We start from the raw sequence: 15918 nt of genomic DNA on the forward strand, positions 1-15918 counted from the left end.
CTTTTTCTTTTCCCTTCCAGATACTCCATTGTTGAAGGAAGCATGAGGCCTGCTGCACTTGTTTAGCCTTCTCCCTCTTGGTTCCCCCTCTTCTTTCTTGGGATGCAAGCATTCTGTGCAGCCTTCCCCACCTTCACGAGCTGGGCCCTGGATACCTCCAAGCAGAGACCCTTCAGCTGAAGATCCAAAGGATATTGCCAGGTTGTCTCCTCGATGCGCCATTTGGTGCGGTGTCAGCCTTCCCATTTCATCTACATTAGGGGCTTGAATAATGTAATGGATTTGAGCTCCTCCCTCTTCTTCCCTCCCCGTGTCAGATGTTTGACAGCAGCGTCTGGAGAGCTGCTACTTACTTGTGCCTTTCTCCTTCTCACACTGGCTTGTCGCAGCTTCTCACAGGCCTCACTAGCTGTTCAGCAGCCCAGAGAGCAGGGATCAAGAACTGCTTGCTCGTTGGGTGCAGACATAGTTTATATAAAGGCCTTTCTTCCAGTATCCTCCTGGTGACTAGGGGGCAGGACAGAGTTCTCCAAGAGGGATGAACCTGGGCTTGGGAAAAGTTCCAATATGGGTAATTTACACTATCCAGCAGTGCTCATAGTTTTTAAAAAATAAAGTGGTATGTTCTGTAACTTGACTGCATATTAACAGTTAGGCATTACTGGGTATTGTAAAGGCAGAGAAGTCTGACATCTTTTACAAGATTTCTGGAAACGCCTGAAGATTTTTCTCTTCCTCCCCTTCATGCCTTTTTTGTTATCCTTCATCTTCCCCGCAAATATACATACACCTTTGATGTAGCAGACTAACTGTCTCTCTGCAAGATTCCATTCCAGAAAATCCCACTGTCTCATTCTTTCATTGACCTCACAATCCACTCGGTTTTTGTGTTTCCTGAAGTCTAGGGCTGTCTACTCTGAGGAAAATTTACTAGTTCCTTTCAGTGCTGGTCTAGCACAGGGGCAGCTCCTGGTGCTAAACTCCTGGAGAATTTCTTCAAAAGGCTAGTTGTAGACAAGGCCTAGAAGCAAGAAAACTTGCAGTACAACCCTGATTTTCTGATCTCCAGTTAACCAAGCCTGTGTTAACTGCAGGTTAGTCACATTCTGCTGACATGGTGTGCCATGTTCGTGGCCAGTTTATCCAAAGGCCTGTTCTTTTGCAGGTGTCGGGTGTCTGACACGGTTTTAAAAATATCAGGTTTTCCTGCGTAACTGCTACGAACAACTTTTAACTTGACATGACAGCAAAAATGGAAAAGTCCTTTAGAAACATTGTCCCTTACTCCCTCAATTTTCCAGGAAACGTAAGGGCTTTTTAAGATGTTCTCTGGATTCACTGGCCCTTTTTTATGTTTGCGATTTTGTCAGCAGAAATATTAACATTGTCAGCTAATGCTGGGGTTTGTGGTTAGCATCCTCGGTTGCCTGGCAAGAGATACCAGGGTACTCGAGTACAGCATCACACTTTCTAAATAGTTGCACCATGTCTTCAGAACCTTAAATGGAAAGAGTTGTGCTGCTGTTTTATCCTAATGGGACCTCTTTGTGCATTTGGAGCTGCTCTCACATGTGGGCCTCTTCTTCATGGGGATGGGGAACAGTGTGTTCGCTAAAACCCCTCCTGAAGAGTGGAGTTGACACAGTTGGGTTGCGTGGCCATTGTGGAGACAGCAGAGCAGTTTTTAAACAGTTACCTGGAGCAGGACACTCCCTAGTCCAGAGCATGAGTTTTAATGACTCTCTTGACAGGGCTGTCTTAAAATAAGCCTAGGAATACATTTCTTGTCCCTTGTATATGTAGGGCCTGGTGTGACATACTGGAGGTTGTTACATGTCATTTCCTGAATGGTGCTGCATAGGGACAACTGTGTCCCATGGCCAAATGCATGTTTGGGGCTTGGTGGTGGATTTAAAGGAGTTAAGCAGGGAAGACAAGGGAACAGCTTCCCTAGAGTTGGTTCCAGCAGCAGTGCTTAGCCCCTCAAAAAAAGGTCTATGCAGCTCATTAGTTGGACTAAGGCAAAAGGGGCCGGGGGTGGAGGTGTGCATGCTCACCCCGTACCTTAGTCAAGTGGTCAACCAGCAGTTGCCCTGAAGGAAAGCCAGTGAATTTGTATTTGAAATGGAGGGAGCAATGAGACGTGGCTTTATTCAGCAAGTTGTGACTTCTGGGTGAATACCTCAGCCCCTCTTTCTCTCCCCTTTTTATAATTGTACTCCCTACCCAGAGCAGTGACTATATTAGAATACTGAGTGTTATATAACACTTTAAAATGGATTATTGCTACAGTAACTGAGGTTAAGCTCCAGCTGCAGTGGGCAGGGATTGGCTGCAGTGTATAGCCAGCAACCTGCCTCCCCTGCTCATTAAATTCCCTAATGCATTTGCCTGTTAATTCCCAGGACGGCTGTAACAGTGTGTGCGTGTGTGTGTGTGTGTGTGGGGGGGGAACAGCTCTGTTTTCCCACATCCCTTGTATCTCTTAAATTAAGTCACAAGAATTGTTTTAAAGAGACACTGTCAAGTTAAAAGTAGTATATTTTAAACAAACTTCTTTACCTGCTCAACACCCTAGGTTACTGCAAGAATTTGACAAATCCAACTTTCACTATCCTTGGTGGTTTTGTTTCTGTCTCAGTTTGGACAATAAAAAACAAACTTGTTTCATTTCCAGCTTAATGGTGCTGCAGTATTTGGCTTTCAGACTGCAGGCATAAATGTATTAGTTTGTAAACCGTTTCCATTGGAATTTAAAGAAAATCAACATGGAAATATTTCTACTCTTAGTTTTAAAATTGTTCTTCTACAAAATCACGTTTGAAATAAGTGTCCCTATAACCTGGTCTCTCACTTCTTATCAAAGTGCAAACACTGACCTTGTTTTCTTCTCATCAAACAAATAGAAAATAGAATGAATTGCTCTCTAATTAGCTTAAGGTTCCCTGGTAACCAAAGCTGACATCCAGCAGCCTGGGTGCAAAGGCCAGGTGCCACACTCTTCAGCTGACAGAAGAGCATTCTCTTAATGAAGCTGGAATTTGATCCCAGGGCCTGACCTTGCTCTGAATGCTGAAACTGACAGCCATGTACCTAACAGAGAGCGCATAGTGGCTGTGTCCACTAACCCCGACTTACAATAGTGTGGTTATCCACCAGTCTGAGGGAAATAATCAACTGGGCAAAAACAACAGAAGAAGGGGACCTTAATTTTGTTTGAGTCCCCCCCAGAGTTTCTTTCCCAGGAGGGAGGGGTGTGGGGAGAGGGAAAAGATGTGCCTGTAATCTTAATAATCAGCAGAAATAGACAATCGATGTCTCTTTGATTTTAAGAGGATAAAATAGCAGCTACTGATACTGGCTTTTCATGGGGGGATCTAATTGTAGCCTGCTGGCTGGAAATCTCTGATGCCCCTGGATGCCTTGGCGGTTGCAGAAAAGTAGCATGTCACTTTCTTCTGTGGAAACATCCATGCAGACTAGAGACATTAAATCCCATGCAAGCCAGAACAAGCAGAAACAGCTTTTGGATTCTTGTGTTTCACCTTCCCAAGCATTCAGCTTTAGAGTTTACTTTCATATAAAATGAGAGAGAATGAGGAGGGGAAAAACCTGTTTAAAATCCAGCAGATAAGTTTTCAAAAAGAAAAAACAATGCTTTTTCTTTCTCTTTACTGAGCAACATGTGGACCATTACCTGCATACCTTTAAAGTCTTAGGGAGACTTGAAGGGGCAGAAATCAATTTCTGGGGAAGGAAGAGAGCTAGAAAGATAAGTGAGATACTGCACACTCAGAACTCCCATTTTAATCAATGGGAGCAAGAACTGCAGAACTCAGCCTTAAAGAACCCTTTCTTATGAGCTCTCCCATAACTTGTTAGCATTAAGTTGGAGTGAAGAATACCGCATTTCGTGCTGGAATCATAGACCAGAATAGTCAAAAGGAAACAGTCCCCCTATAGCATTCCCAGCATGGTGCAGTTTTATGTTGTCTTACACATTCTGTACCCTGAAATGCTTAACAAGAATATTCAAATGATTTAATTATACCTGAAAATTAAAAATAGCACTTATTAAAAGTATAAGGGGGTACAAAACCTAAAGGGATGCTGTCAGGAGAAATTTACAAAACACTATGTGCAATAGAAACTCTTCCATGATTTCTTTGCTATTCCAATTGAAAGGGTTTTTGTAGTTTTTTAAACAAGGATATTCCTCTGCCCTGTTTGCAATTCAGATATTACAGTACCAGGCTAGTGTGAGAGATCCAGAAAGTGAAACTGACTACAAATGAAAGTGAATTGGATTGGTCTCTTCTCAGTGCTGAAATTATGAAGTGCAAGGTGAATTAAAAGCAAACTTTAATCATGTCAATGTTGGAATAATGTAAAGGGATTAGTAACAGGGAAGGGAACTTTGGTGGTTTGTTTTCGGTTGTTTTTTTAAATAAGGGCCTGACTCCTGCGGGTGGAAGGAGCAAGGTTCTGTAGTGTTCTCCTCCTTTGTAGGACTGCTGCACAATTAGAGCTTTGTGACTCTGGGACGGAGCAGAGCCAGAGGATTCCCATCCTTTTAAACCAACAGCAAACTTGCAACATAAAATTACACTCTGTGAGCATCATCTTACGTACTTCCTCTTGGAAGTGAACTCTCTCAGGGTTTCCCCATTTAACAATTCAACAACTTAGCAGGGTTTTTATGCATCTGGAGGGGTGACTTGCCCTCACAGCACATGGAGTAATTTGGAGAGAAATATTGACATTATTCCAGAAGGAAATACAAGACTCCCCGAAGTGTGGAGAATTTGGTTTGATTTGAATTGGGACTCAGTGAGCGCAGTAAGTTCTGCTGTAGGACGTAAGCTGGGCTGGGAGATCACTGCTGTGAGTACAGAAGAGAGAGCACCTAGAAAACTTGGGGTGAGTGAGTAGGAGCTGTTATTAAAAACTCCGGCAGGCCCTGTAGGTGGCTCAAACTATTGGGTGCAAATGCATATAATGGTGAGCCCATAAAGAAGGGTTCACTGTGCCTAGATGATCAGATACTAAAAACCAACGACTCCGCCATGTAAAAAAGTGGAGGCGCAGCAAGATAGAGATGTTTAGATTTCCTTGCTGATCTGTTTACAACATGTCATGTTGTTAAACTAATTTTTCAAATTAGTTTTTATTTTTGGACAGCAATTGTTTTATTAATATTCTTTACTTCACACAGCCTGGACAGCAGAACTAGTATAATCTGTTTCATTTCCTGGTTCTCACACTAGCACAATAAATTTCATCCTGAAAAGAAGGAACTGCTGATTAAATTTGAAAACATTTGTTCACAGAAACTTGTAGTTAAGAAACTTCAGTTCTCTCTGTAAAAGGTCTTGGGAATGCAGAGAGGCTGCCTAAGGCTGGCTTCATTTGAGGGAGTGTTTTTATATTGGGAATGAATTTTCTGCCAACGTTTCAGAACCTTGTGAAAAAAACAAAACAAACCCCAAGAATGATTGTCCTGCTCTCACTGCTCCTGGGACAAAGCATGTAAGTCTCTGGGACCTCTCTTCAGAGAGCTCTGTCCTACATACTGCTTCTAACTTGGCCTTCTGGAGAACTTTAAGAGGTTACATGTGGTTGCACCAGAGTGGATGTCTGAATTAAATTGATGCTCTTCTATTTTAACATATGCTTTTTGCTTCTGTCCAAGGGTGAGCCAAGGAGAGGGGCAATCTAATTCTGCTGGAAAGTAATGCTTTATTTTTGATTCTCAACTTTACATAAGAGTTCAAACCAAACACGAAGCTGAACTGTCTGTGGAGCAGACACTGTGTGATGCAGTGAGCACACTGCAGGTAGTTACAGATAGCGAAGCTTGGTTGCCTTCAATGCATTAATTTGTTTTCTGGTTTTTGTCTGAGTTACACCACTATGGAATTGTGTGCAGAATGGTACTCCTAGATGTGGGATTTTAAAACAAATGAAACGTAATTGATGCTGTGCAGGATGTCACTCAATCAGTTTTATTTTTGCTTTTCTGGTCTCCTGTACATTGCAGTGGGTGTGAAGATAGTATTTTAATATTTGTACAAAGTTTAATTTAATTTTAATTGTTCTATGTATATAACTGCATTTCTAAATTAAAAAAGTTCTTTTGAAGTGAGTGTCTAACCTCTGGGGTGTGCTTTTTTTAAAAAACATGCTGTCCTTTGGTCTCGTGCTGTTTGGCTGGAGTGGAGAAACCAGCCAGCAGGTTATCTGATGATACTCTACGCTTCTTTAGCACCTTCCATCTGGGGATCTCAAAGCATATTGCAGACAACGAATGAAGCTTTACCGCAAGTGGGAGCTAAGGGGTATGTCAAGGTTCCTCCCCCACTCTGAACTCTAGGGTACAGATGTGGGGACCTGCATGAAAAACCTCCTAAGCTTATCTTTACCAGCTTAGGTCAAAACTTCCCCAAGGTACAAAATATTCCACCCTTTGTCCTTGGATTGGCCGCTACCACCACCAACTAATACTGGTTACTGGGGAAGAGCTGTTTGGAAACGTCTTTCCCCCCCCAAAATACTTCCCAAAACCTTGCACCCCACTTCCTGGACAAGGTTTGGTAAAAAGCCTCACCAATTTGCCTAGGTGACTACAGACCCAAACCCTTGGATCTGAGAACAATGAAAAAGCATTCAGTTTTCTTACAAGAAGACTTTTAATAAAAATAGAAGTAAATAGAAATAAAGAAATCCCCCCTGTAAAATCAGGATGGTAGATATCTTACAGGGTAATTAGATTCAAAAACATAAAGAACCCCTCTAGGCAAAACCTTAAGTTACAAAAAAAAATACACAGACAGAAATAGTTATTCTATTCAGCACAATTCTTTTCTCAGCCATTTAAAGAAATCATAATCTAACACATACCTAGCTAGACTACTTACTAAAAGTTCTAAGACTCCATTCCTGGTCTATCCCTGGCAGAAACCAGCATAAGACAGACACACAGACCCTTTGTTTCTCTCCCTCCTCCCAGCTTTTGAAAGTATCTTGTCTCCTCATTGGTCATTTTGGTCAGGTGCCAGCGAGGTTACCTTTAGCTTCTTAACCCTTTACAGGTGAGAGGAGCTTTCCCCTGGCCAGGAGGGATTTCAAAGGGGTTTACCCTTCCCTTTATATTTCTGACAGGGTACTGTCCCCATGTTACATTGGAGCAGACTGAGGCAGGGAGTGGTTATGTGTCTTACCTAAGGCTACACTGGCTCTGTGGCAGTCTCACGAATTAGAGTCCATAGCTCTTGAATCCCAGTCCGCGCCTGTAAATAAAGACAACCCACAATCTATAAAACTGACACAGTGGGTTCTATGCTCCCAGCCTAAAACTGTACAGAAGGAAGCCTAGATCTGCACAGCATTTTTGCACATACTTCTGTCATGTCATTCTTCCTAGGTGGTGGGAGAGCAGTGGAATTCCCAGGGGATGTCACCAGTTTCTGCCCAGCATCCATGGGCAAATGGACCTATTCTCACCAATTTTGTCCCATTTGTATTCCCCCAAGGCCTCATTGCTGCTAGTGTCTTCCAGGTACCCGCTCATATCCACTATAAATTCTGCTGCCCAGAACAAGCCTCTGCCATGGGGAATGGATGTTCCTAGCCTCCTCTCCCTGTCCCCACCCCTTTAGCTGAGTGGAGCCCAGCTTGTGCCTAGTGGCCACAGGTGATTGTGGAACTGCACATTTGCCTTTTCCATGCATACAAATAGTAGGGCCTGCTGGATAACTTTCAAAAAGTAGGGACCGGTCTTTGCCCATTCACCTTCCACCCCCTATGTATTATTTAGGGGAAAGTGACTCTGGAAAGGTGGAGGGTGAAGGAGTGGGAGGAAGGAAAATTCCAAGAAGAGTGTGGTGTTCATTGAATGTAGATGGGTGGATCTGCCAGTGAAACAACTGTTGGTATTGAGTGGACTTGGTTTGGGAGAGATGTAATGAGCTTGCCTGGTATAAATTAGCTTTAGCCTAAGAACAGGTTGAGATATCTTGATCCCAGCACCAGATTCTCTTAATCTCCTGACAGACTGGAGGGGGCCTAGATTTCCTGAGATAAACTCCAGGGCCATTGTCTGGTGCAGTTATTATATATACCCATCCCTATTTGCTTTCTGCATATGCCATGTGGTGTAGAGTTCTGATCCTGCACGAGGATGCCCTGCTCTAATCCCATCTGATTTACTAACTTGCTGCATGATCTCGAACAAGGCACTTTGCTTCCCTCTACTATTAATTGCTTTAGCATCATGTGTGTTCATGCAATTTACAACTGCATGGGAACACTGGGTTAGGAGCCTAGGGAGCTTCTACATCCTAAATTAGCAGATCAAAACCCATTAAAAACTGTGGCACAAGAACAGGAAGCAGTGACAATCCAGCAATGGAGGAAAGACACTTGGTGTGATTGGCTGCCTTTTCCAAGATACAGAGGACAACACAAAAGGCCCAAATCCACAAATGGGGAAAAGAGAAAAGGGGAGATAGGCAGAGCGTTTTGCATAAAGTAGGACTGGAAGAAATCTGGGTGAGATGTAAGCAGGTTGGAGCGGGTCAGAGTTTGGGGGATGAGGTTGTGCTTACATGTGGCGGAAGGGGACAGGAAGTACTTGAGGATGGTGGCGTGTTTGGAGTAGCAGCAGAGTGGTTATTTTAAAGTTTCTCTAGTGACTAGCACAGGGGAGCTAGACCCTCTAGGCACTATTGCAGTGCAAAGAGCAGTAATTATTGCAAGGTTTCGATAGACTGGAATGGGGAGAGTTGAGAGGAGGAGGGGGTTCCAATAAACCAGACGCTAAGGGTTTAGCAGTTGGGATGAAGGAAAGGGAGGATGTTCGTGCCGATGCAGGGAGAGAGGATTTGGAGGGGAAGGATAAAGAAGAGCTGAACAAACGACAAGGTTGCAAGTCTCAGGGACAGAGAAAGCATCAGGGTCATGGACAATGGTGGGTTTGGTAGCGAGAAGGATGAGGGAATTTCTGGAGGAAAGGTAAGCTCATCTGCTGAGATCCTGAACTGGAGATAGCAGTCGGACAACAGGAGGAGATATTGGAGAGGCATTCTGAAATGCAGGCAGAATACTAGGGGATATGCAGATCTGATTGAGTCCCAGAGTAAGGACTGGTGGTGTGACACCCTGTCTTAGGGCATGTTGCCACTTTAAGACAGGTTGCAGGACCAGCTCTGCCCTGTTCTGGGTAGAAACTAAGAACAGAAGGATTCTGGGACTTGTGGCCCAAAGGACCATGAGAGTTAGAGACTCTCCAGGAATTCTGGGAAGGGAGCCAGCTGTATATAAGCTTTCAGCCTGCAGTCCGGGGCATTTGGGGAAGGAATGGTCTCTCCATCTTGACCTGCACTGAGAGCCAGCTAGAGAATGGAAGGCTGGAAAGGGAGGCATTTTGAAACTGTTGGCATAGGGAGCCCCTGAACAAGGTGACTTGAACAACTGATGTAGGCAATTGCTTCCTTCTTCAGGGCCACAACTACAGCACAGGGGGGAGAAAAGCTCTTCTCCACTTCCCCTGGACTGAGAAGCTAAAAGCCTATGGACCCTCCAGAGATGGGTTTTGTGGGCTCCTCTTCCACATTTGTCCTTGAAATTTTGTTACCCAAGAGAGGGAGGAGTTTCTGGTTTAGCTGGAGGGGCTACCAGCAAAGGGAAATTGAGGCAGTGAGCACAGTCTCCTGGTAATCCAGGTAAGACTCCCTCGCAGGTGCTTACCTGAACTTCCCTGAAATCTCCAAAATGATTCAACCATCCCAGACCAAAAAATGAGACTTGAAACCATACTGGATACATACCCAAGCTGAACTTTGCTGGGCAGCTGCCTGTCTGACCAGTGGATTCTCTTGGCCAGGGTAAGATTTGGGATTTCTCAATCCTGCAAATATCAATGGTGTTTCCAGGAATCACGATCCTTGCCTCAGTAACCTATATTATGGTAGTCTGAGGTCTTGCATCCTTTGATCTATGCGAAAATACAAAACAGACATGAGGAGGGAAAAAAATTCAGAAACCACAGAAATGGAGACCATCAAAGGTTTTGGCTTTGTGACATTCCCCCGGGTACAATCTGGCCTGTTGAACAGCTGTGTCTCCTTAACTCTCTAGCCTGGGGTGCCTTTTACACTGCTTTGCTGTCAGAACAGCCACTCTTGGCCTGCTCACACAGCTTTCAGCATGCAAATTCACTCTCAGATAAATACATGAGCACTCTGACCAGCCACTTGTGAATTACATACAGGGTGACACGCGCAAAGTCCTAGTCCCAGTCTTGTACCCCCAAATATGCATCTTGTACTGCTCAGTTCTGAACAGTACAAGCTCATAGATCATCATTTCATCAAAGGAAAATGATAATGCACCAACTTTGACATCCCAAATGGAGTTTCCCCCACACTCTAATCCAAACACACTGGTTAAAATAAAACAATAATATAAATTTATTCACTACAGAAAGATAGTTTCTATAGAGTGATAATTTTTGTCATGGATTTTTCTGCATCCCAAATCCCAGCATAGGAAGAAGGGTTAAGTGGGAAGAAGAGGTGACATCTCTGCTTATTTACCACAATGCATTCTCAAACATAACTTCCGGACACCACATTGATGCTGTAACACTTGATGTTCTGACATGGAGGATCCTTTCCCTGACTCCCACAGCATCTGTGGGCATTCTTGTGTCAGACGGGTGGGTGGGGTTGATGCCTTCTGGGTACAGATTTACAGGGCTATGGCTGCTTGCTGCTGGCAGCAGCTCTTGCAGCCAGAAATATGCGGCGTTCTGCAGCTTTTATCTGCTAAATGTATCGGAAACAATTTGTCATTTTGGGTTTGTGCCTGTAGCAAGTGAGGGCCATATGCAGAAAAGCTTGACTTAGCTGGGCTGCAGGGGGGAGAGAAAAGTCTGGAGTACTAGGCACCTCAAAAGTCAATGCTCAAAGGAGGAGTTTAGTTTGCAGAGGCAGCTAGACAAAAATGCCCCTGCCATGCAATTGGTTTGAGGAAACCTGCTCAAAAGAGGGAACAGACACACACAAACAAGACACCCTCCTAGTTCACCCGGCGTTAAGCCAGGCATTTCAGTGTACTGCCCAAACCCTGGGGATGGCATTCTGGTGTGTGTGGATTATCCACCGATACAAAACCACCAGTACATCCACTCCATCGTAACTGTCTGCGTGAATCCTGTAACAAGTGCACATCAGCACTGGCCTTGCTGAGCGCAGCAACCCCATCATGCCTTCCAACAAGATTCCAGCTCCCGCCCACCAGTTTGCCCTCCAATAGGTCACACCTTTCCCAGTCCTTGGAATCTCCCATGAATCCTCAGTTCCCTCACAGCCTCTGACCCACCGTTGGGGCTACCCTAGGATATGGAAACACCCCCACACTGGTATGTTCATTGGGGCTAATGGTTTTGTGTTAGAGGGCATTGAGCACAGAGCTTGCTTTATATTAGGAAGAGGGTCTGTTAATGGAAACCTTCCAGGGCAATGCCCTGGGGAGCAGCAGAAGGGATTATCACTAGAGCTCGGTGGTGGCTTTGTCACTGGAAGGCATCACCGACCGTTGTTAGCTGGGAATTATATGCAGCAAAATATACTGTCACACTGTTAATGCAATCTCTCTCTGCCCTGGGGCACTATGCGGGCCTCTTCAGCTTCATCCCATTTCATTCTGGAATGACAGTGACTAGCTCAAGCCACGTTCCTGACATTTCAAACGCCCAAACTGGACAACACGCCATGAGCCCAAAGAGCGGACAGTGGAGCTGAAGAGCTCAGACAACATCAGCCTACACAGGAGCCCAGCACAGGGCCCCAGGGCACGAAAGACCATGCCTTCGTCCAGTCTGACAAGCCACAGGAGCCTGGGCCGCGAAGAGCCCAGACTGTCCCACATCACAAAGCACAGGATCCTCAGAGTTGCAGGCCTGAAGCTGCATTCACAACAAAACCCAGGATCCAAGGGCACGAAGGGTCTAGGTTCCCTCCACCAGGTCAATGTGGCACAAAGACTCATGGTTCCCTGGTACTCCTGTCTGTACCCATCTGCTGCCGCTTGTCTTCTAGTAGATTGCAACCGCTTTGGGGCAGGGACTGTCTTGTTCTGTGTTCATACAGCGCAGTTCCTGGGGGTGGGATTCCATCCAGTGTGAAAAGACTTAACGCCCTCAAGTTCTCTCCCGCCCTCCCCTGCTGATCCTGTTACACCGCCTGGTAACTCTCGTGCATGCTCCCTGGTGGCGGGACGGTGGCCGCTGCTGGCACAGTGCAGGGTGGCCAGGCCAAGCGGGAAGTGGGGATGGTGAAGGGGAAACTCACCAGCCTGCTCTGTTCTTCTCAGCCCTGCTTGGCAAGCTGTGTTTCCATGGCAACTGGGAGGACAAGGTTCCCAGCTCATAAATCTGAAGTGTGGTGTGGGTGACCTGCCAGGTGGGAGAGACATGCTCTTCCTGTCCCCAAGCTGGACCATGGGAGCCGGGGTGACCATGCAAAGGGAGGGCGCCAAGCTGCATAGGCCGTAAATCCAGAGGCCCAGAACGAGGGCGGGTCATTTTGGGCAACGATTCAAGCAGCTGCCTGACAGCCAGGCAGAGCTTGTGCTGGACAAGAGAATCACCAGCCGGCTGGAAATGACACGTAAGGGGCAATGGGGCAGTCTCAGAGCACCAGCAGGTGAGCAGCCTTGGGAGCTGGTTATGGCTGTGAGGAGGACACAGTGCAAATTGGCACAGAGCAGTCACTTCATGAGTCACTGGGAGATGAAGCTCTGCAGCAAAGAGGCTCTCAGTAGCATTTCACCCACTGCTATCACAACTCCATATGCTGTAATTGGGGTTATATTCCTACATCCCTTCCATTGGAGTCAGTTACCTGTAAATGCACCCCCTAATGTCAGTGTAGGACAGCAAAGGGCTCCAAAGGAAGGATGTGGGACAGAGGAAAAGGATGGGCATAATGGGCTGGCTTTCAATGCTTGACTTTCTTTCATGTGTAAATTGCAATCTGTGAAACTGCCTGGGCTGAGGAGAAGCCACAGGTTCCAGCAGAGGCGTTCAGTCACGCACAGCCAGCTTTTCCAGTTCCCCTCTGTATGCTTCTTAATCAGGCTGCACACGTGGGCTGGGCCTGAAAGGCAGCTCTTCCCTTAAAGGAGCTCAGCTCCCTGCCTATTTTTGGAGCTGTTTGTTTGTGTAAAGTCTTAACAAAATAATACAGGTAAACCCTGATCACCTAAATCACTCAGAGGTCAGACATGAATGCTGCATGCTCAGGGAAACAAACCTCTCATTTCACAGCCCTCTCAGACCATGGGAGTTTTGTTACTCAGAATTTGCCTGTCCTAACAAACAACTTGACATAGACCCAAAACCAGGACACTTGAATTTGGGAGATGAGAATAAAAGGGGTGAGGGGTTGGAGGTGGGTTTCAGTTCTAATTCCCTAGAGCTCATCCTCTCCCTGCAGTTTGGGTTTTGTTTTAGTTCCCAAACTGTAGGAATGCACATCTTAGCTGTGGTTCGTGTGTGACAGCAGTCTTGCAAAAACAACTGTTCTCTGTTCCCATAAGATGTCTGGCCAGGAGGGCAGAAACTGCACAATAACAGCTGCTCTCAAGAGATTTACAACAATTGGGGCTGAAGTCTCATCAGGATGGTTTTTGAGATGTTAGCACCTTCCTACATCCCAAATCATAGAATACCAGGGTTGGAAGGGACCTCAGGAGGTCATCTAGTCCAACCCCCTGCTCAAAGCAGGACCAATCCCCAATTTTTGCCCCAGATCCCAAATGGTCCCCTCAAGAATTGAACTCACAACCCTGGGTTTAGCAGGCCAATGCTCAAACCACTGAACTATCCCTCCCCACAATTAATCCCAATCTGGAGCCACGTATTGCTGCCTCTGCCAAACTGTAAAAAGAATCATTCTGTGTATTAATAAGAACACTTTGCACTTCTACAGTGCCTTCTATTCCAAAATCTCCAAGCACTTTGCAAAGTCATGAATTCATCTTTGCAACATCCCATCGGGAAGGTAAGTATTATCTCCATTTTATACATGGGAAAGCAAGGCACAGAGAGGTTAAATGTCTTGCTCGAGGTCATACAGGAAGTCTGGCAGAGCCAAAAAGAACACAGTTCTTCTGAAAGCCCTCCTATACCCTTGCAGCCAAGGCCTGTGCTTTAACCATGATGGAATCATGCTTCCATCACTAAATAACATGCATACAGTGAGTTGTTAATAATGCACAACTGTTGCTCCAATGATTTCAATTACGTCCAAATCCAGGATGTATCACATATGGGGGTGAGATGGATGGCAGCTTGAGATATTATCGCTCTATTCATAGTGCAAGTAGGTTAATGAATGCAACACCTCGCTACACAGCTTCCAAATTACTACTGTGCTATCCTGCTTCTGGGCTGAATGATCCTCTCCCAGCTTGAGATGAGACCATTACAGGTTCCTATTTGGAAAAGAATCCCTCTTCTCTGTAGTTCCGGAAAGGTCAATGGAGCCTGTCAAGGTTCCTCCCCCACTCTGAACTCTAGGGTACAGATGTGGGGACCTGCATGAAAAACCTCCTAAGCTTATCTTTACCAGCTTAGGTCAAAACTTCCCCAAGGTACAAAATATTACATCCGTTATCCTTGGACTGGCCGCTACCACCACCAAACTAATACTGGTTACTGGGGAAGAGCTGTTTGGACGCGTCCTTCCCCCCAAAATACTTCCCAAAACCTTGCACCCCACTTCCTGGACAAGGTTTGGTAAAAAGCCTCACCAATTTGCCTAGGTGACTACAGACCCAGACCCTTGGATCTTAAGAACAATGAACAATCCTCCCAACACTTGCACCCCCCCCTTTCCTGGGAAATGTTGGATAAAAAGCCTCACCAATTTGCCTAGGTGACTACAGACCCAGACCCTTGGATCTTAAGAACAATGAACAACCCTCCCAACACTTGCACCCCCCCTTTCCTGGGAAATGTTGGATAAAAAGCCTCACCAATTTGCATAGGTGACCACAGACCCAAACCCTTGGATCTGAGAACAATGAAAAAGCATTCAGTGTTTTACAAGAAGACTTTTAATAAAAAATAGAAGTAAATAGAAATAAAGAAATCCCCCCTGTAAAATCAGGATGGTAGATATCTTACAGGGTAATTAGATTCAAAAACATAGAGAACCCCTCTAGGCAAAACCTTAAGTTACAAAAAAGATACACAGACAGAAATAGTTATTCTATTCAGCACAATTCTTTTCTCAGCCATTTAAAGAAATCATAATCTAACACATACCTAGCTAGATTACTTACTAAAAGTTCTAAGACTCCATTCCTGTTCTGTCCCCGGCCAAGACGACTACAGACAGACACTTTGTTTCTCTCCCTCCTCCCAGCTTTTGAAAGTATCTTGTCTCCTCATTGGTCATTTTGGTCAGGTGCCAGCGAGGTTACCTTTAGCTTCTTAACCCTTTACAGGTGAGAGGAGCTTTTCCCTGGCCAGGAGGGATTTCAAAGGGGTTTACCCTTCCCTTTATATTTATGACAGAGCCTCAGGAAGAGTTGGAGCCTCTAGAGAGCCATCCAGGAGCGTTGAACTAAACAGCTTGGAATCTTCCCACTTGCAGCATTTTGGTAGCAAAATTAAGACTTTCCCAAAATGGTATAAAATGTAGCAACTGCTGAATGTGGGCATCTGGGCAGTGCCAACACTTGGTGCTGGGACTTTCTGAATTTTCCCCACTTCAATAAGGATCAGAAGTTCTCATCACTTGCTGACTAGTTGGGGTGTGAGTTTATCATCACAGTTCTGGTTCTGATGGCCTGGGGTTCACGGTAGAAAACCCACCACCACAGTTCTCCCTCTTGTTGGCAGTCTTG

The 15918-nt window shown here is 45.3% G+C and overlaps 1 protein-coding gene and 1 long non-coding RNA gene across 4 annotated transcripts in view; one reads left to right on the top strand and one right to left on the bottom strand.

The window, feature by feature from the left end:
• SUSD6 (sushi domain containing 6) overlaps positions 1 to 6141 on the top strand; it is a 137759-nt gene extending 131618 nt beyond the window's left edge. For all 3 annotated transcript variants that reach the window (XM_084629895.1, XM_084629896.1, XM_084629897.1), the window contains exon 6: positions 21 to 6141. In XM_084629895.1, coding sequence (XP_084486021.1) covers positions 21 to 46 — 26 coding nt within the window. In that variant the 3' untranslated portion in view covers positions 47 to 6141. The remainder of the gene's footprint in view (positions 1 to 20) is intronic.
• Positions 1 to 15516, bottom strand: part of LOC311521547 — a 35984-nt gene extending 20468 nt beyond the window's left edge. The window contains exons 1-3 of the long non-coding RNA XR_014711909.1: positions 15352 to 15516; positions 9828 to 9994; positions 7221 to 7289 (exon numbers count right to left, since the gene is read on the bottom strand). This is a non-coding gene — a long non-coding RNA (uncharacterized lncRNA). The remainder of the gene's footprint in view (positions 1 to 7220; positions 7290 to 9827; positions 9995 to 15351) is intronic.
• Between the last annotated feature and the right edge of the window lie 402 nt (positions 15517 to 15918).

Source organism: Lepidochelys olivacea (genome assembly GCF_965140295.1).
Source record: "Lepidochelys olivacea isolate rLepOli2 genome assembly, chromosome: 6".
Taxonomy (NCBI): domain Eukaryota; kingdom Metazoa; phylum Chordata; order Testudines; family Cheloniidae; genus Lepidochelys; species Lepidochelys olivacea.